Source organism: Puma concolor, chromosome D4, assembly GCF_028749965.1.
Source record: "Puma concolor isolate L17-30 chromosome D4, mPumCon1.1.hap2, whole genome shotgun sequence".
Classification (NCBI taxonomy): Eukaryota; Metazoa; Chordata; class Mammalia; order Carnivora; family Felidae; genus Puma; species Puma concolor.
Window position 1 is genome coordinate 72581425 of NC_141679.1, and position 22246 is coordinate 72603670.

At 39.4% G+C, this 22246-nt stretch overlaps 1 protein-coding gene across 4 annotated transcripts in view; it reads right to left on the bottom strand.

Annotated features, from left to right (window-relative positions):
* ECPAS (Ecm29 proteasome adaptor and scaffold) overlaps window positions 1-22246 on the bottom strand; it is a 107967-nt gene that overhangs the window by 77787 nt on the left and 7934 nt on the right. For 2 of the 4 annotated variants that reach the window (XM_086683701.1, XM_086683700.1), the window contains exons 2-3: window positions 22061-22164; window positions 5184-5314 (exon numbers count right to left, since the gene is read on the bottom strand). In XM_086683701.1, the coding sequence (XP_086539827.1) occupies window positions 5184-5314; window positions 22061-22082 (153 nt within the window). In that variant the 5' untranslated portion in view covers window positions 22083-22164. The remainder of the gene's footprint in view (window positions 1-5183; window positions 5315-22060; window positions 22165-22246) is intronic. The other 2 variants (XM_086683702.1, XM_086683699.1) reach the window with 1 other exon arrangement.

A 22246-nucleotide genomic window follows, 5' to 3' on the forward strand; every position in this document is an offset into this window, starting at 1 on the left:
GCCTAGATTATAAAACGACTCAGGTAAAATGCTAGATAGAGAACTTTTACTTTATTCTGAAGATCATCTAATTCTACTAAAGAGCTTTAAGTAATAACAAGCTTTCTGTCCTTCAAGTGGGGAAAGAGCAGAAAGAGAAGTCTGCAAGTCAATAGTCCCTGTGGGTGGAAAGCAAAAAAAAAAAAAAAAAAAAAAGAGGCTTGTGTCAAATGGCCCCGATCTTACTCTAACAATGAAATTATCTTGCTAAGAGAGAAGTAAGAAACTAAGCACTGAAAAATAACATTTTTAGAAAGTCTCACCTAAGAAAGACTCAAAGAGTTAAGGTATCTATTCTGGAGGACCAGGCCCACACTACTCTCCATCATTTCTGAAATTTGTGCTCCAGCCTCAAGGCAAGTATTAAAGGGAGTTGTAGGACTTCTCCCAGCAGCAACAAAAGTTCCAATGAATCTAGAGCAATAATGAAATATGAATTTTAAGAAAAACAACAAATCAGGGCACCTGGGTGACTCAGTTGGTTAAGCATCTGGTTTCGGCTCAGGTCATGATCTCACAGTTCATGGGTCGAAGTCCCACATCAGGCTCTGTGCTGACAGCTCTGAGCCTGGAGCCTGCTTCAAATTCTGTCTCCCTCTCTCTCTGCCCCTCCCCTGCTCACAGTCTGTCTCTTCCTCTCAAAAATAAACATTTTTTAAAAATTATATTTAAAAAATGACAACAAATCTATAATCTATGTCCGTTTAATGAATGACAATAATGAAATACGAGACATTCATCAAGCAGTTTCTACACAGAACACACTTGTGCACAGCACTCTGCATTTCCCATCTGATTCTCACAACAACCAGAGAAGTGGTATTGTCATTCCCATTTCACAGGTGAGGAAGCCGAGGCTCAGGGAACTGAAGTAACCTGTCCAAGGAGATACTGAGCCACTAAGTGGCACAGTCAGGATGTGACTCCAGAGCCCATCTGTTTAACCCCTCCCAACACTGCCAGTTGAGCTCAATTCATCTAAAGTGCCTGTCTCCATGAGACATCCTTGGGACCAATGATACCTTACAGAGACCTAGAAACATGCATTACCACACATATTTCATCCAAACTTCCTAGCTGTCCAGACCTGTGATACAGCTAACCAACAAAGAAAAGAAACAGGAGGAAGCAGCCTAAAAGCAATAGCCCTCTTCTGGCGATCTAATCTAGGCTGTTTCCTAGAAGGACGCTTGGGAAATCATTATTAGTGACAGACAATCATGTCCACAATCACGCACTCTTTACAAAAAAATTTTGTTTATTTTATTTTTGAGAGAAAGAGACAGAGAGGGAGCAACAGAGAGAAAGGGAAACAGAGGATCTGAGGTAGGCTCCAAGTTGACAGCAGAGAGCCCGATGCGGGGCTTAAACCCACCAACCATGAGGTCATGACCCGAGCCAACGTCAGACGCTTAACTGACTGAGCCACCCAGGCACCCTGCACTTTCTTTTTTTATCTTTTCTTTTTACTTTAAATGAATTAATGACTAATTTTCTTCTAACAATATCATCATCTTAAATATTGGTTAATTTCCTGTTTAGTTATCCACTATCTGAAATCTTCTATAAACCCATAAAAATAAAAAAAACCAACTGAGCCAGTTCTTCCCCGAGGCCAACTAGGTAACAGTTAGCCTATCAGTAAACCTACAGAATCACTAGCCTTGGGTATATAGTGTCCTGTGCATACCAATTCTTATTACTCATTCATTTATATTCATTTATTCATTAATAACTTTTAACTGAAGTATAGCATATGGCTAAAGTGCACAACTGAAAGGGCATGGCCCAAAGAGTAGGCATGGCCCAACTTCATAGACTAAACACACCAGAAGCATAAAAACCCTGTATCCCATGCCCCTCCACTCACCAACCCCTCTTTCCCAAAAGTAACCACTGTCCTGACTTCAAACACCATGTTTAAATTTATGTAAATGGAACACATAGGGTGAACCCATGTGTCTGAATATGCTTTATTCTATACCATATATGAGATTCACTCATGTTGTCGCTCAGAGCTACAGTTTACCTTCATTGCTCTGGTAAGAAAATACCACAAGTAGGGGTGCGCGAGTAGCTCAGTCAGTTAAGCATCTGACTTCAGCTCGGGTCATGATTGCACAGTTCATGAGTTCAAGCCCCACATCGGGCTCGGTGCTGACAGCTCAGAGCCTGGAGCCAGCTTCGAATTCTGTGTCTCCCTCTTTCTCTACCCCTCCCCCACTCGCACTCAGTCTCTCTCAAAAAGAAACATTAAAAAAAATTAAAAAAAAAAAAAAAAAAAAAAGAGCGGCGCCTGGGTGGCTCAGTCGGTTGAGCGTCCAACTTCAGCTCAGGTCATGATCTCACGGTCTGGGAGTTTGAGCCCCGAGTTGGGCTCTATGCCGACAGCTCAGAGCCTGGAGCCTGCTTTGGATTCTGTTTCTCCCTCTCTGCCTGCCCCTCCCCCCACTCATGATCTGTCTCTGTCTCAAAAATAAATAAACATTTAAAAAAATGTTTTTTAAAAAGAAAGAAAACACCATAATTTATCTACTCTCCTACTGATAGACATTAGATAATTTCCAATTTGGCCTAGTATGAATAATGCTGCTATGAACATTCTTAGATATGCTTTTAGTGCACATATATACATAGTGCTGTTATATATAAACTTAGGACTTGTTATATATATATATATATATATATATATATATATATATATATATAACAAGTTATATATAACTTGCTTGTTATGACCATGCTTGGTCATGGAGTATGCATATGATCGGCTTCAGAATATTTCCAAACAGTTTCCCAAAGTGGTTATACTCATTTACACTCCTACCAGCAATCTGTGAGAGTTCCAGTACAACCTTGTCAGGACTTGGTATGGTCAGTCTTTAATCTTTAGCTATTCCAATGAGTTTAAACATAAATTTGGCTATAAAGTAGAACCTACATAACAAAACTCATTTTCCTTAAAATAGCAAATGTACTCTAAGGACATGTCACTAGAAATCTAAAACTTTAATTTCTCTTTCATTCAGTTTATCCACAAATTACCAGCTATCTTGCAGGATATCCTGGTTGAATCGAATGTGCATCACAAAACATAGAAAGGAATCCCAAAATTACACAACTGAAAGTCAATACAAGTTTTCATCAATCACAAAATTTCACATATTAAAATTATTTATACATGAACTTTCAAATCGCTGCCCACTGGAATCACTGTTTCCTCTCCCCAGTGCCTGACCTCCTATCACTCCTAACATTAGATGCAGCGGGTGGTCCTCAGCTCCCTGAAGGCGTCATACTCTGTTCCCACTCAGAATGCCTGCACAGGGCCTTCATGTCTTCAACGGTCTCCCCATCTCTCTGTCTGGCTACACACCACACAGCCCTTCCTAATGCCCCATATTCTGTTTAAATCAAGTCCTCAAACATATTCTTTCATAGAATGCTTTTTTTTTTTTAGTATTTTTTTAATGTTAAGAGAGAGAGACAGAGACAGAGAGACAGAGCATGAGTTGGGGAGGGGCAGAGAGAGAGGGAGACACGGCAGGCTTCAGGCTCTGAGCTGTCAGTACAGAGCCTGAGGTGGGGCTCAAACCCACGAACCGTGAGATAATGACCTGAGCCGAAGTCAGATGCTCAACCAAGCTACTCTGGCACCCCAGAACCCTTTTCTATCTTGGCATTTATTGCAATTTATAACTAGTTACTACTTGCCTGTTTTTGTTTTGTTTTGTTTTTACTTTTTTTTTTTTGATGTTTATTTTTGAAAGCAAGAGAGAGAGAGAGAGAGAGAGAGAGCGAGCATGAGCAGGGAGGGGCAGAGAGAGAGGGAGACCCGGAATCTGAAGCAGGCTCCAGGCTGTCAACAGAGTTCGATATGGGACTCAAACCCGTGAACAGTGAGATCATGACCTGAGCCAAATTCAGATGTATCACCCAGGCGCCCCTTGCCTGTTTAAAACTGGTCTTCCCAACTACATGTTTCTTTCATTCACTATGTCCCTAACACTTGGTATATACGGTAGAAGGCACCTGGTAAGGATTTGCCAAATGAATAACGAGACTGATGGAGCTAAATAAGAAAGCAGAAACCAACTCATGAAGTGCCTTTTATCATACCTTGCTATGCTGAGGGTAACAGAAGGCCACAGAAGAGTTTTAAATAGGACAGTGACAGGATCAAATACATATTTATCTCAGCAAGGCAGTGTTAACAACAGGCATGTCAAATACATGACAAGAATGCCCTATTCCTTCCTGCAAACATAACAGACATTCTTAAAGATACTCTTTCTCCAATGAACCCAAATTGGGTCTCAGAATCCCTCTTAGGGCAGACCTCCAAGAACCCATTGCCAATCAATCAGAGTGGCCCAAGGGATGAAACCCGATGACAGCTCAAAGACCTGAAGGTCTAGCATACATACACCAGAAGACTGAACTATTTTAAAAATGAAGGGGGCAAATGTTCCCTGTAGAACATTTAGGTTAAAAAAATCTTGAGGGGTGCCTGGCTGGCTCAGTCAGTACAGCATATGACTCTTGATCTCAGGATTGTAAGTTCAAGCCCCACACTGGGTGTGCAGATTACTTAAAAATTAAAATCTTAAAAAAAAAAAAAAAAGAAAGAAAGAAAGAAAGAAAGAAAGAAAGAAAGAAAGAAAGAAAGAAAGAAAGAAAATCTTGCTATGATGGCTACCCAACTTTTGGTAACAATACTTTACAGAATCCTAAAACAGGAGCTACACAACAATATCTTGGTGTTTAAAACAACTATTTTGCTTAGTTTTAATGAAGGTTTTATTCACAGTTAGCCACTGATTAAAGAACAATTTTGGCCCATTCCCCCCTTTCATACTGGAATCAAGAGCATGGATTTTAGATCAAGCCCCCATATATTTTAGAATAATTATCTCAATTATTTCACTGCACTGATGCCAGTGTACAGGTGAAACTAAATGCAGCTGTGCTTAGCATACAAAAGCTATTTTAAATCACGTAAGCTGGTCCCAGACTTACTTTCCATCTTGAAAAGCCAGATTTGGATCATGAACCTAGATTTCAATAATGGGAACAGAAAACTCACTTCCTATATGTACCACTTACCCATCATGTAATTACCACCACTGTCCCAACATGCATACCTTTTTACGTACTCCTTCTTGGGTGCTGGACAGCTTGAGCAAAACAGGAGGAAGGAATTTAGATATAATATTCTGTAACTGTTCATCTGTTTCAGCATGGCCAAGTCGTAAAAAGACCCGTTCAAGCTGATCTATAAGAAGAAAAAAAGAAGAACTTAACAAAACAAACACAACCAAAACTAAGTATTTTCATAGCTTAATCCTTTTTCTGTACTGGAGGATCCTTCAGTCATAATTAATCACAACTAGTAGGTAGATGACTCTGACCCAGCTGGGAAACACTAAAAAGGTTTACCAGCTAATTATACTTTCTTACAACTGTCCCCGGTCATTTAACCTCTAGAAGGAGGAAAAACAAAGCCAAGAATAACAAAAGTCTCTCCTATATACAAAGTTACTCCTTCTTTCTAAAGGATTTGTATACTGAAAAGAATATAAAATTTTTGAAGAAATGTTCTAGATTTAGCCAGCAGAGGGAAACAGGAGAACTTTAATCAGATACCAGGGATAATATATATTTGGTGAAACCATCTTACTGATGATGCAGTTTCTCCAAAGACAGCACCACTGCCCATTATTGTGTTGGCATTACCTAACCAGAATGTGAGAGACCATTTGCAACCATGAAAGTCACTGTGAGAGAAACACGTTAAAAAAAAAAAATACCAAGGGGACTCTCTCAGAAAAACACAGGCTGTGACAAAGTACTGAACAAGTAACCAGTACAGTACAAGGTGGAGGAGGAATAGTGACAGGGGAACCTACCAACTGCAAACAACTGGATATCTGATTTTAAGGAATTAACTTTTAATTTTTTAGGTATAATAATGGGAATGTGGTTTATGTTTGTTTTTAAAGGTTCTTCTAAAAATTACCAGTGGTGATTAAGGGGACTTCTAGGGGGCTAGAAATGTCCTGCATCTCATTCCGGGTGATGGTTACAGAAATATATACATTGATAAAAATTCACCAAGCTCTACAATTTCATACTTTCTACTGTATTATACCTCAATTTAAAAGTTTTATTTAAGAGAGTCCTTATTTTTTCAGAGATCAAGACTGAAATATCCAGATAAAATAACATAGTTGACAGGATTTACTTGAAATAACCAGGGACATACTGGAAATTGGCTAAGAAAGAAATTTCAGATGTTCTCACCACACACACACACACACACACACACACACACACACACACGTAACTACATGAGAAGATATGTTAATTCCAATAATCATTTCACATGTACATCAAATCATGTTGTATACCTTATTACAAAAATAAATAAAGTAACAGCCTCATTTTAGTACTCATAAAAAATAATAATTGGGGGCCGAGGGGTGAGGAAAATGAGGAGAAGCCATATAAATGAAACCAAGATTGTCCGAGATTGGCCACTAACTGATAACTGTACAAGCTGAATGATAGATACTAAGAATTTATATTTTTGCATATGTTTGAAATTTTCCATAATAATTTTTTTATTTTTTTTATTTTTTTTTCCACGTTTATTTATTTTTGGGACAGAGAGAGACAGAGCATGAACGGGGGAGGGGCAGAGAGAGAGGGAGACACAGAATCGGAAACAGGCTCCAGGCTCTGAGCCATCAGCCCAGAGCCCGACGCGGGGCTCGAACTCACGGACCGCGAGACCGTGACCTGGCTGAAGTCGGACGCTTAACCGACTGCGTCACCCAGGCGCCCCCATAATAATTTTTTTAAATACACACACACACACACACACACACACACACACACACACACACACACACAAAGAGAACCTAGAGGCAATGACACCCTGGCAGCAGCAAGCACACCTTGCACCCAAATCTTGGTTTTTAAACACCATTCTTCAAAAAAAGGAACCAGGCTCTTTGAAAAAATGGCTAATTCCAGGGCTGGAGCTGTGAAAAAAAGCATGATGAACCTGAAGTATCTTGTAACATTAGGAAGAAAACGAGGCCTGGAACATATCAAAGGTCTACAGGAACCACCCCAAAAGAGTTCCAATATGGCCAAGGCTGAATAATTTGAGGAACAAAATAAATAACACAGTATTGTATTAAACCCAAAGCATAAATTAAATGTACGTGAATCCATATGATATAAATGATTAAATGATTAAATTCACTGAGGAAAAGAAACATGAATTTCTTATAAAATAATTCCAAACAATTTATGTGTAGATACTTCCCCCTGCCGGAGGTACAGCTTAATTTCTGCCTCCACCCTCTTTGAGAGGGTAGACTAGATTTAGTGACTTGCTTCCAAAGAACAGAATAAGGAAAGAGGAAAATTACAGTGGAAACACTTGATAAATATTACCTTAACTGAGTGATGAAAGTTAACAACATGAGTGATGTCACATGGATATCACAATCCCTGATATGATGTGACATGAAAGGCATTTCACCTCTGTGATGTTCTTTCAAAAACCCAAACTCTCCATCTAATTATCAGTAAAACAACAGAAAAACCCAGGTTGGAAAACCTTCTATAGGACACCCAGCCAGTACTGCACAAGACTTTCAAGATCATGAAAAACAAGGAAAGCCTAAGAAACTGTCACAGACCAGAGGAGACTGGGGAGACAGGACAACTAAACAGTGTGGTCCCTGGGTACGATCCTGGAACAGAAAGAGGACATTAATGGGGAAAAGTGGTGAAATCCAAATAAGTCTCAAGTTTAGCTTTTAAAATGACTAACAAAGGAAGAAAAGAATAAGGAAGAAGGAAGCAAGGAAAAGCAGGCAGGATGACTGTGAAATATAAGCAGACCAGATGATTCTATGTAGTGAAAGGAGTTCGTAGGAACAGGGAGCTCACTCCGCATATTTGTGCCAGTTACAGGAGGCTCTGCCTGGCACCTTACAGACCAGGGTCAGAAGAAACTGCCCGTAGAGTTTAGCTACAGAAACCGCGGAAAAACTGTTCTGTGGAAGAAGGCAGAAAGTTCAATTCTTCCTAACAAACTGACCTGGAGAATCTGGACCAAAGGCTTAAAAAACCAAGCGATATCTGGTCTCCTTCATTTTTCACATAACCATTTGGTTTCTTCCTATATATTCCCAGTATAGTGCCTTAAACTTCTCTCTCTTCCTCACTAGAATAGAAAATGGAGCTTCCTAAATGCAATAAAATTATTTATGATGGCAACGTGGGAATGCCAAAAACAGCCCCAAACATCATGTGGGGTCCCACCAAAACAGGCCAAGTGCACCCGAGGAAGAGTAACAGCCTCCTACAGCCTTTGGGATCGGTGTTAACACCTGTATGTCATCTGTAGCTACACACCACACTTTAAATAAAAGGGAATTAATCATGTTCAAGCTTTATGAAAAGAAATGTAAATAAGTGCTGATATAATCAAGAACTAAATTTATCAACCTGTCAAAGTTAACAAAATAAAAAGTAAAGGTTTAGCAGTAGTATGGTCCCTGAATCCTGTTTTTAGAGGCACAGAAAGAATGTGAACTCTGTGCCCTTACCCTCAACCCTGGAAACAACCTCAAGAAAGTAAATTAGGCCTGGGACCCCAAAAGTGACTATTCAGAAACAAGAAGGATTGTAACCAAAAGTTCTGAAAATTCAAAAGGAATCCAAAACTTAAATTCATCTTTCACACAGACTCAGTTTTTAGTTGCAGGAAATGAGATCCTTCAGGTCACCGCAACAGTATCTGAGGTAAGACAAACACTACTTCCAAGTCAGAAGCAAGTTCCATCCTCTCCAGTTACATTACATATTGTACACAAACTCATCCAAATTGTTTTCACTTATGAAGAAATTAAAGAACTGCCATAACCTCAGATAATCACTGTTAAATGTGGAGAACAGCTTATGCACTAGTATTTCCTGTTCATACACTCATGTTACTTTAACCTAAAAACTGGAATATGGCATACAGTATTTTACAGTTTGCCCTCTTTTTTTTCCTTTTGATTAACACAAATCCTTTACTAGAAACCTTTGGAGCAATATATGTCTCAGAACTTTTCAGATTTTAGAATGATAATATAGTGACATAGTGTATATACTGTATTTCAAATAACCCTACCCATCCAGTGGGTTCTAGAGCAGTACCTACAACCAAATACATTCATATTCTGTAATAAAACACACACTCATACTCAGTGGGATAATCAAAGATTATAAGGAACTGTATATCCATTCAGGTCAGGTTTTAAATACCAAAGAACACTAAAATGTTTGGATATGTATAAAACTTTATCTTTCTGTAGCACTAAATAAAAATCTAATTGATAACGGCTACATGGTAACTATGTCTATAGATACAGTAATGTAATTAACTAACACTCTATTTGTGCGATTACCAGCCTTATAGTACCACAAACAATACTCCAGAGAACATTCCTACCCATACATCTGTGCACTTGCACAGGTTTCGGTAAGCTAAAACATTAGCAACAGAACTGCTAAGTCAAAGGGTAGGAGTGTCGTCAGGTTTAACAGATTTTGGAAAAATACCCTGTGCTACTGACTAATGTATAGAAGTGTTGAATTGCGGGGCGCCTGAGTGGCTCAGTTGGTTGAGTGTCCGACTTCGGCTCAGGTCATGATCTCGCGGCCAGTGAGTTCGAGCCCCGCGTCGGGCTCTGTGCTGACAGCTCAGAGACTGGAGCCTGTTTCAGATTCTGTGTCTCCCTCTCTCTCTGACCCTCCTCCGTTCATACTCTGTCTCTCTCTCTGTCTCAAAAATAAATAAACATTAAAAAAAATTTAAAAAAAAAGAAGTGTTGAATTGCTATATTGTACACCTGAAATTAATATAACACTGTAAATTAACTATACTTGAAATAAAATTTAAAACAATTTAAAAAGAAAATTTTGTGCTAATTTATACCACTAGCAACGTATGTAAGTTGCAATTTCCCTATGCTCACTCCTATACTGAGTAATCAACTTTACAAAGATTATAAGTAGTCAATCTTAGCTGTATATGGTAGATGAAAAAAGATCACTCTGTTGTCTTAATTCATACCTATTTTATCACTAAGGTAAAGTATCTTTTCAAATATTTATTGGTCTTTTGAAATATCTTCTTCAGCAAATTACTCATTATTCTTTTGAGTTGATGACTTGTAAAAGCTTTTACATATTGGGGAAAAATCTCCTCCATTCTACCACACATCATAAATACTTTTCTCCTAGTATGCCTGTGACTCTATAGCACTTGCTTTTCATATCTAGGTTCTTAAATATAAATTTACCTTTCCTTCCTTTTATGGCTTTGGAGCTTCTAGTCATACTTAGAAATGCCTTTTTTACTCCAAGATTATAAAAAATAGTATATTCTGCAGAAAAGTGTTAGCAGGCCTGAGACTGCTATCCTTAGAAATGCCTGCCTGCCAGGCTGGCCCTTGACTGAGCATTTGGAAATGGGTTTCAGGACAGTTCCCTCCATTCCTAGAACGGGTAAGAGTGGCTCACTGTGCCTAAACCCTTCACACAAACAATATGGTTTATGCCAAACACCTGCTTTCTTTATTGAAATCTGGAATTTTGGTACGTGTTAGGCAGAAGATGCCAACATGACCCAGCACTGATTAAAAGCTCTCGGCACTGAGGGGTGCCTAGATGCCTGTCAGTAGAACATACAACTCTGGATCTCGGGGTTGTGAGTTCAAGCCCCATGTGTAGCAAGGAGTTTATATAAAACAAAAATACATAAATACATTACATACACACATATATACATAAACAATAAATACAAACCCTCAGCACAGAGTCTCTAAAGAGCATCCCTGGTGGACAACATGTCACACATGTTGTCACAACTCATTGCTAGAGGGATTTAAGCACATCCTTTGGGGCTCCCCAGAAAAGGCTGTTGGAAGCCTGTACCTGGTTTCCTCTGGACTTTGCTCCATGCGCCTTTTCCCTTTGCTGATTTTGCTTTGTGTCCTTTCACTGTAATAAATCTTAAACATGAATACAAATATATGCTGAGTCCTGTGAATTCTCCTAACAAATCACTGAAGCTGGGGTGGCCTTGGAGACCTCTGACACATATATTTATCTATGTTTTCTTCCTGGCCTTATGATTTTGCTTTTTTCATTCAAGTCTTTAATTGAGCTTGAATTTTTGGGGGGCGGGGGGTAGCACATGGATGTAAGAAATCTAGTCTTTCTTTTTTTTGAAACCTAGTCTTTTTGTGTGTGTTTTTTTTAAGGTTTTAGTTTTATGTTTGAGAGAGAGAAAGAGAACAGTCAGAGGAGGGGCAGAGAGAGCGGGGGACAGAGGATCCCAAGTGGGTTCTGTGCTGATAGCAGCGAGCCTGATGCGGAGCTCAGACTCAGGAACCGTGAGATCATGACCTGAGCCGAAGTTGGACACTCAACCAACGGAGCCACCCAGGTGCCCCCTTTCTGTGGGTTTTTAAAATCTTTTTCAATGTAAATTAAACACTTACAAAAATGCACAAAATGTAAGTGTACACTTTAATGAATTATTATAAACACCCATGAAACTATCACCCTGAAACCTGTACTACAAAGAAAGATTTCTACTGAATTCACAGCTGGAGAGGACTGAAAGACTAGCATAAAAAACAGTGGGTTTTAGGGACTCACCCAAGTTCACAGAGGTAATTAGCAGCAGCACAAGAACTAGAATGAGGTCTTCTGACCTTCAGTCGAAAAAACCTTGCCTACACTGTGCAACTGTCTGCAACAATAGTCCCATTTTCTAAAAGGACCTATGCTACATATACTACATCATACACAGGGAGCCCTGTTTAAGAGCATCACCAAAAGATCATGAGACTTTGTCTCATTCAAGTGGTAGTCAAGACAATATGGAACAATGTACAAATTCAAAGGTCAAAAAGCAACACGAGAAAGGGGCACCTGAGTGGTTCAGTTGGTTGAGCAACCAACTCTTGATTTCAACTCAGGTCATAATCCTGAGGTCATGGGGTCAAGCTCCACGTCAGGCTCCATGCTCAGCAAGTGTGGAGCCTACTTAAGATTCTCTCTCCCTCTTTCCCTCCCCCACTCACACACGAGCCCTGTTTCTCTCTAAAAAAAAAAAAAAAAAAAAAGAAAAAAAACACTAGAGAAAGCTCAACACTATAAATCAAAAGCTAATACCAAATGTGTCAAGGTGCAATTCACCCTTCCTCTTTCTCCCAGCTCATCTAAATTCTCTCCTCTTTCAAGGCCCAGTACCCTCCTATTTCCACTGTGAAGCACTAACTACTCTGGCTAGATCAGTCATGTACCCTTTCAAATATTTACTGAAACCTCAGTCTGTGTCAGAGCTTAGTGGCCATGGAAAAACAGAGTTAAGAAGGAAAAGGCAAGGATGTAGCACAGGATTACCACACTTGGATATGCTAGTTGCATGCTGAAAGAACATAATAGAAGGTCAGAGACAGATTGCTCAAGAAAACAGCATTTAGGGGCACCTGAGTGGCTCAGTCTGTTAAATGTCCAACTTTGGTTCAGGTCATGATCTCACGGTTCAGAAGTTCAAGCCCCACATCAGGCTCTGCACCTACAGCGTGGAGCCCGCTTGTGGAGCCTGCTTGGGATTCTCTGTCTCCCTCTCCCTCTGCCCATGTCCCTCTCGCTCACACTCTCTCAAAATAAATAAACCTTAAACAAAAAGATTTTTTAAAAAACAATAGCATTTAAGGATAAAGGAAAGAGAATCCAAAAAAGGAAATGATAGGCAGTATATAAAAATAAGGAGAAAACTGAGTATTGCATCTAAAGAACTAGGGAAAGAAAAAGCAAACTAGTCAATGAAAACTGGAAAAAAAGTGTCTACCCATACAGAAAAGAAATAACCTAAAAATCCCTTGCAGGTAGATTAATGACATATGTACAAAGTAAGATCTTAAAGATTTTTAATTTTTTTTAATGTTTGTTTATTTTTGTGAGAGAGTGACAGACAGAGCATGAGTGGGGGAGAGGCAGAGAGACAGGGAGACACAGAATCCGAAGCAAGCTCCAGGCTCTGAGCTGTCAGCACAGAGCCCTACTCGAGGCTCAAACTCCTGAACCACGAGCTCATGACCTGAACCAACGTCGGATACTTAACCGACCAGGCCACCCAGGGGCCCCAGGATTTTAAAGATTTTAAAATAAAACTGAGAAGGGAAAATTAAAACTCACACACAAAACATAAAAGACTAATCAGTTAAGATTTTAAAATATCAGAAAACACACCATAAAATAAAAAGATACATTATAAATAATGATGTTTTTAAATGAAAAGGACTTGAATACAGAATGAAACATGCAAATCAAGAAAAAGCAAATTAATCCAAAATTTTCAAATAAAAAAGGATATAAGCAAGCAATTCAGAGATGAGACCCATAGACTAAATAACACATATAAAGATGTTCAATTACACTTGTCAGAAGTATGCAAAATTAACACAGTAAGATACAGTATCGTATTTTTCACATCAGAAAACTTTGCAAATCTAACTACCAATCTAACTACCAATTGTTGGCAAAACCTGGAAACAAACCAAGAGATACTTGAGTTCACTGTTGATGGGGTGTACACCCATACAATCTCTGAAAACAAATTTCTAGCAATTCTACTCCAGGGTAACAAACCCTAAGGAAGTTCTGCTCAAAGTAAGCCAGCTGCAAACTGTCACCAGTCAGAAAAAAATAAGGAACACTCTTCCTTCATCCTATCTTACTAGGATAAGAAATGTTAAGTAAAATAACAATGATAGTTACTTTACATTCTTCCACAGTTCCCTATTTGCAAAAAATAATTCTCCCACCCTCAGACCATACTTTGTGTATCACCGCCCTGGAGAAAAACTCTCCGAGGGAAAGATAAGCACAAGGAACACCAGAATTTTAAAGCTTAAAATGCACCTTAAAGAATATGGAAAAATGAAAATAAGAACATTTACTGGTGGGAATGCAAAATGGTTCAGTCACTTTGGAAGACAGTTTGGAGGCTCCTTATAAAAATAACAGTCCAGGGCGCCTGGGTGACTCAATCGGTTAAAGGTCGACTTCAGCTCGAGTCCTGATCTCGTCGTCCATGAGTTCAAGACTTGCATCGAGCTCTGTGCTGACAGCTCAGAGCCTGGAGCTTGCTTCGGATTCTGTGTCTCCCTCTCTCTCTGCCCCTCCCCTGCTCACACTCTGTCTCTGTCTTTGAAAAATGAATAAACCTTAAAAAAAATTTTTTTTAAGTAACTTAACTAACTAACTAACTAACTAACTAACTAACTAACTAACAGTCCCGGGTGGCTGGTGGCTCAGTTGGTTAAGCATGTAACTCTTGATATCAGCTCAGGTCATAATCTAGAGGTTGTGAGATCGAGCCCGGTGTGAGGCTCCACACTTAACGAGTCTCTCTCTGCCCCTCCCCCACCTGCATGCATGCATTCTCTCTCAAAATAAATAAATAAACAACAAAAACTAAACATAGTCTTACCATATGATCCAGCAATTGCACTCCTTGGTATTTACCCAAAGGAGCTGCAAACTTATGTCCATACAAAGACCTGGACAGGGATGTTTACAGCAGCTTTATTCATAACTGCTAACACTTAAAAGCTCTTCAGTAGGTGAGTAGCCCCAACCAAGATGTCCTTCAGTAGGTGAGTGGATAAGTAAACTGATACAAACAATATTTTTCAGTGCCAAAAAGAAATGGTATTAAAATCATGGCTATATGTCCAAACACACAGAATATAGGACACCAAGAGTGAACTGTAATATAAACCATGGACTTCAAGTGATTATGTATCAATGTAGTTTATCCTTGGTTCAAAAATGCACCATGCTGGTGAGTGATGGTGATGGGGGAGGCCGTGTAATTTGCGTAATTGTGGGGGAGGGATGGGAGCCAAGGGCTTATGTGGGAAATCTCTGTGCTTTCTTCTCAGAGGATGAGAAACCTAAACCTAAATCTGCTAAAAATAAAAATAAAAAAAAGTCTTTCTAAAAAAAACTTATTTTGAAAAAATAATTTCAAAAACACTGAAATTCTTCAATCCCAAAACAAAAAACAATTTCCAGCTTAGTTTATGTCTACTATTCCATTCACATAGGAAAAAATAAATATACTGATTTACTCTTCATTAAATAATTCTTTAATCCATATTATTCACCTGCCTTTCATTTCTCTATGTAAAGACAAAGAAAAGGGCCCTTCCTTCCTTCTACCCCCACCCAAAACAGAAATAACCAGTAAAGGTTCAAGGACTTCACTTCAATGCTATCCACCAGTAGCCACTGATATTTCTGAAAACGTGTTAATTTTTCCTGACAAATCTATCTACACAAATCACTCATTCTCTGGATTACGCCAAAAAATGCAACTTTGACTTCTGGGTTAAGGAAGAAAGGCAACTTTTCCATCGGATTAGAAAAGGTAAATACTGGTTTGTCACTTACATCATCAGTTAGAGGAAAAAAGTAAAAAAAAAAACAAAAAACAGCAATACATCTGTTTCCTCAGATGTATCATCTTTTCATAACAACTTGAACGTCAAAACATTCCTTACAAAGTATGCAAAGCAAGCATATACCATCAAAAAGAATAGGAAAAGTTACTAAATTTAAGGTAATGGTTATCTCCATGTGGTGGAATTTCAGAGGATTCTTTTTTGGCTTAATTTTATGTCATTACTATCTTACTTCATGAGCATGAATTACTTGTATGAACCAGAAAGAGAAAACAGTTATTTCAGGGTAACAGGTTTAGGAATGTTTTTAAAGTTGCTTAAGTTTTCTATAAAGAACATTATTTTTTCTGAATGTGAAAGTAAATTTTAAATTATAAATCATAAATTGGGTTAGCGGAAGCTGTGACTGAAATGGAAATCTGAAAATACCTAGACCACTGCCAACTGCACCAAAAATCAATTAATACTCTACAGCTACAAGATATTTTGAGAAAGAGCTGTCAAGTTACCACAGAAATATACTAAACTATAATGGAATAATATCACAAGGAAATATCCTTCCTAATAGTATTTATTTTCTTCTGATTAATACATATATATCCGCACAGTCACAAAGCAGTTTCACATGGCCTTTTGAGCCTCAAAAAACACTGTGAGGTGGACAACTGTTGTCTGCATTTATAATTAAAAAAACAGGCTCTGGATCTGATTTGCCAAAGGTCATCATCATCAATCTAATAAGACGAAGAATCGTAAGCTGAACCTCAAGAGATCTTTACCCTCCAAGAACACACTAGAATGCAGTACCTCCCTCTAAAATACCATTTAGTGAAGGGAGTATTAGTTCCAACTTACAAATGAAGAAACAGTCTAATATTTATTAAGAATGTTGATCGCAGCACCTGGGTCATTCAGTCAGTTAAGTGTCCAACTCTTGATTTCGGATCAGGTCATGATCTCACAGTGAGTTTGAGCCCCACATCCAGCTCAACGCTCAGCACAAAGTCTGCCTGGGATTCTCAAGTTCTCCCTCTCTCTCTCTCTGCCCACTCCCTCCCCCTCCCCCCCCTTGTATGCACACGCTCTCTTTCTCTCTCAAAATAAACACATAAATTTTTTTAAAAATATTTTAAAATATTTACAAAAAAAAAAAAAAAAGAGAGAGAATGTTGATCAGAACTGTAGTAAGTGGCAGGGCTAGGGCTCAAACTCCAAGCCAGTCCAACTCCAAACACAATGCTCATGCCTGCATGTTAAATTGCAGCACTGATGAAGCAGAGAAAGTGGATGGAAATGATACAAAGGCCTACTAGACATGGGTCTGGCTCAATTCATACCTTCCGCAGCAATTCAGAATTGGCACCAGAAAGTCAAGCCACCCTTGAGTGCTTGGACCTATGAGAATAAGCCAGTGGATATGGCATGGGCATCTTTAGCCTATCCTTTGGAACACAAAATCAGAAGTCTGGTCTGAAGAAAGAATGGTCACAGAGGCACAGACAGCAGCTGGAAGAAGTGGATGATTTCTAGTTCTTGAAGGCTCCTCTTACTTCCATAAAACTCCCTGATTCCTTATAGTAAGAACCCTGTTTTTGCTTAAGCCAGCTTACAACTGGGTCCAAATACAAATGGAAGGTCTTTGTCAAAGGGGCAATGGGGGACAAGGAAGAAGCACTTCCTTCATAAAAGCACATTAAAAAATTAGCAGCTAGCACAAGCCTAGTGTGAATAATTAGATCAGAGAGGGAGTCCTTTCTAAGAGTGGGCCAATCTAGCCCCAAAAGAACCTTCTCAACCATGTACCCCATTACTCCCCAACAGCCACCCAAATTGCAATCGTTTAAGTGCGCCATGTTTTCCTGCCCAATTATTTGGTCAACCAAGTCCCCCAATCAGGAATACTCTCCCAACCTCTCCTATCTCTCCATCTCCACACAGCCAAATCCTCCCATTCAAGGTCCAGCTCAAATATTCCATGCTCCACAACTTGTACGTACCATTTGGGCCCTACAAACTCTCACAGACCTCTTCTACATCTCTCCTGGCACTCACTGTCTTTTGCTATACATTATGTAACTGCCCAATCTTCTCTTCCCTAAACCAAAGCAGTTCTTCTAGGTGTGATTTCAATCTGATTCCACCTGACTACCCACTCATACACTCTGTCCTTCTATAGAACTCCTCAGGTTGAGAAACTGTGACCTAACTTTCTTGGTGTACCGGCACTTAATTCAGGCCCTTGCAGAGAGTAATTGCTCAAATACCTGTTGAATGCATGAAATATTAATTCCTCATGCATTAAAAAAGTCATTTAGAAGTTTATACATTTAATGTCTAGCAAGAGAAAGGAGGGGATTGGCAGCAATTTATAGTATCTGACATCAGAATTTCCGGAAAAGGGGACTATATGTATTTTAATACAACGACAAGTGCTTAAGGTTACCAAAAAAAAAAAAAGAAAAAAGAAAAAAAAAAGAAAGGTGGGGTAAATTCCAGAAGGTCTGATTGTGTGGCAGCACTGGTCTGCTCCAAATCAGGAATGATGTAGTAGTTACTACAGAGAGGAGAGGAAAAGAGAAAAAGATGGAGAGGGAGGAAGGACCAGTGAAAGAACAGGAAGTCCAGCACTCTACAGCAAGGCCTTTCCCCATGACTCACATCTTCTAGAGTTAACTTAAATTACTGAAATGCTTGCGAAAGTGGATTGTGTGGTGTGTGGTGTGTGTGTGTGTGTGTGTGTGTGTACGTGTGCACACACATGCGTGTATATAAACCAGTGAAAACAGGTATTTTTCACGTCCAAGCTTACATGAGTGGAACCAAAATAATCATTTTCAGAAATGGGACCCTAACAGCTAAGAAAAGCGTAAGTATAGGACATGTACAAAAATAGGATGTGATGGGGCAGGGGGATGCGGTAGTGAAGGAAGGATGACCACCTCTGGACTTTGACGACTTCTGCAGTTAGGAGTCTGAGACTAAAACTACGATGAGGACAGGGAAATACAAATCAAAGCCACACTCAGATATCACCTCACGCCAGTCAGAGTGGCCAAATGAACAAATCAGGAGACTACAGATGCTGGAGAGGATGTGGAGAAACGGGAACCCTCTTGCACTGTTGGTGGGAATGCAAATTGGTGCAGCCGCTCTGGAAAGCAGTGTGGAGGTTCCTCAGAAAATTAAAAATAGACCTACCCTATGACCCAGCAATAGCACTGCTAGGAATTTACCCAAGGGATACAGGAGTACTGATGCATAGGGGCACTTGTACCCCAATGTTTATAGCAGCACTCTCAACAATAGCCAAATTATGGAAAGAGCCTAAATGTCCATCAACTGATGAATGGATAAAGAAATTGTGGTTTGGGGCGCCTGGGTGGCTCAGTGGGTTAAGCGGCCGACTTCAGCTCAGGTCATGATCTCACAGTCCGTGAGTTCGAGCCCCGCATCAGGCTCTGTGCTGACAGCTCAGAGCCTGGAGCCTGTTTCAGATTCTGTGTCTCCCTCTCTCTGACCCTCCCTTGTTCATGCTCTGTCTCTCCCTGTCTCAAAAATAAATAAAACGTTAAAAACAATTTAAAAAAAAAAAAAGAAATTGTGGTTTATATACACAATGGAGTACTACGTGGCAATGAGAAAGAATGAAATACGGCCCTTTGTAGCAACATGGATGGAACTGGAAAGCGTTATGCTAAGTGAAATAAGCCATACAGAGAAAGACAGATACCATATGTTTTCACTCTTATGTGGATCCTGAGAAACTTAACAGAAACCCATGGGGGAGGGGAAGGGGGAAAAAAAAAAAAGGAGGTTAGAGTGGGAGAGAGTCAAAGCATAAGAGACTCTTAAAAACTGAGAACAAACTGAGGGTTGATGGGGGGTGGGAGGGAGGGGAGGGTGGGTGATGGGTATTGAGGAGGGCACCTTTTGGGATGAGCACTGGGTGTTATATGGAAACCAATTTGACAATAAACTTCATATATTGTAAAATAAAAAAATAAAAAATAAAAAAATAAAACTGTGATGAGGAAGGAAAGCCTAACTGCCATCTAGATTTTATATGTAATAATCTTTTCAGGTAGATCAATCCTGTGAAGTATAAATCTAACCAAATACTAACTGATAAAGTCCACATCATCTATTAATTTCTATATGCCATTTTGATTCACTAAATGCCACTCTAATACTTGACCAAATCCAAATGAGGCCAGCAAGAAGTAATGCTTTCAATTTTGATCTCTACTCCTAGGTTTTTAAAAATATGTTTGCCCTCATTCTCTACCTTTAAAAAAACATATTAAATGCAAACGTACTTAAAAGGAGAATGTCAGGGAGCACCTGAGTGACTCAGTCCGTTAAGTGTCCGACTCTTGATTTGGGCTCAGGTCATGCTCTCATGGTTGGTGAGTCCAAGTTCCATGTTGGGCAGTGCGGAGCCTGCTTGGGATTCCTCTCTGTCACTCCCTCTGCCCCTCCCCGCCTCAAAATAAATAAATAAACTTAAAAATTTTTTAAATTAAAAGGAGAATGTCAGGAAGTCCAGTAGTAAACACCAATAAAGGTCGGGTGGTGGGGAGAGGACCCATTCCATCATGGCTGCTGCAAGAGTTGCCTCCTTCCAGCCAGGGCAGCCCCAAGGGGTGACAGATGTAAATCTCTGCAAGCAACAAGGTTCAGAGCAAAAGGTTCCTGCTGACACAGTCCCTGCTGGTACCCCTTACCCCCAAACTAAGGCAATCAGACAGACCATCTTCCTGTCCCCTAGCCCACCAGTCTTACCCCCCAGGGCCCAGGCAGATAGTGCAATATTGAAAGCCTTGCACCAGGATGCACTATGGACTACATTCTGAGCAGGAAAGGGAAAAGGAGTCTTCCTTCTCCTGCCACTTCAGAAGTCCTAGCCACCTGCATATGACGTCAGGCTACTTTAACCCAGCATAGCCCAAAGCAAGGCTACCCCCTCTTGCTCTCACATACACATTCTACTACCCCCTCCACACACACACACACACACACACACACACACACACACACACACACACACGGAGGGAAGGAAGAAGTGACTAGGTTAGCTTGGCAGGGTTGGGCCAAGTGATGAGACAGAAGCCCTCATCTATTACCTAGATTTAATGAATAAGTGTCAGATTCTAGATGCACTAAGTTCCACAACCACTCCCACCTCCCAAGGAAGTCCTTTCCCCCAGAAACAGCAGCTGGCAGGTGTCCACTTAGAAATCAGTGTTAGTAAACTGATGAACAGAAAGATTAGTTCAGCTTATGAAAGCCAGCTTGGAGGAGACAATATACTATGCAAGAGGTCAAACTACATAAAAGTCAAATATGTGACAGTGAAGATCCACCCAAAGCAGTTAATTACTTAGGATAATGCTCATTTGGATGTGTAAACACTAGAATATTCCTTATTTAAGTCACTATTTAAATTCCAGCATTTGTGGTATACTGCTTGCCTTCAGTAGATCATTAATTTCATTAACACATCTGTCACAGGCCCAAAAACACTGACAGAGAAAGAATCTAGAAGCAAATGAACAATGTCCCCATTTCTCTTCTACAATTCCTCCAACCTCCCAATTTTCCATTTCTCTAAAATGGAACCAAGATAGCAAAAATAAACCAAAGTTGACTCTGAGGTTGAACTTTGATTTATAAAATATTCCATTCATTCTATCCCTCAAAATTCCACCTAAATGAATTCAGGCATCATACACATCATCAGCAATATACATACTGAAAAACAGAATGCACTGGGGGAAGGGGAATGCAATAGAAGACAGCAACAAAATGAACTTTGAGTTGAAGCCACAAAATCCCAGGTACTCACTGGATATTGAGCTCATGAGATCAGAGAGTTGCAATGTGAACATATAGAGTTTCAATCAAAGGACTATCCAATATCATCCAAGAAGGACACTGACACCATACGTATTCAGCCTCAGAATGAAGTAGAATTAAGTGGCTTTTCTATCACAGATGTCAAAAAGGCAGAATTAGGAATATCCAATTACTATCATGATGCCATTTTTAACGCCTTTTTTTTTTTTTTTTTTTTTTTTTTTTTTTTTTACAAATAAAACAATTAACTCCAGGATAATATTCCTGCAGCGTGTAAAATCATCTTTTGTGGCTGTGGCAGACAATACCACTTGTAAACGAACACTCATACAGATTTTTCCTTGTGCACACAGCTAAGCAATGTCTTCAAGTTTTATCTTTTTTCTCTCTCTTGCTGATTTTTTAAATTTATGTTTGTGCAATGACAGAGAATAGAGGCTTCAGGAATATATAAACTAACATGAACTTCACCAACTCTCTTAAGATAGCTAGAAAAGGAGAAAAACCCATGAAGATCTTGGCAGGAAAATGCTACTTGATAACCTATGCATTTTTAAATGCTACTACAAAAAAACGCACACATCCTAAGGAACTAAGGAACTACTAACCTCTACAATCAATGTGATACATGGTTTATCCAGTCTTGACAAAAATCCTCTGGATCACCAGTGGTACGTTCATCCACTCGTACACATGCAATTGTATAAAGAATCTATTATTTAGAACACCAGGAAAGAAAACAATTAAAAGATTTATACTCACAGCTACCATTAAGAAAACAAAAAAGCACTTTT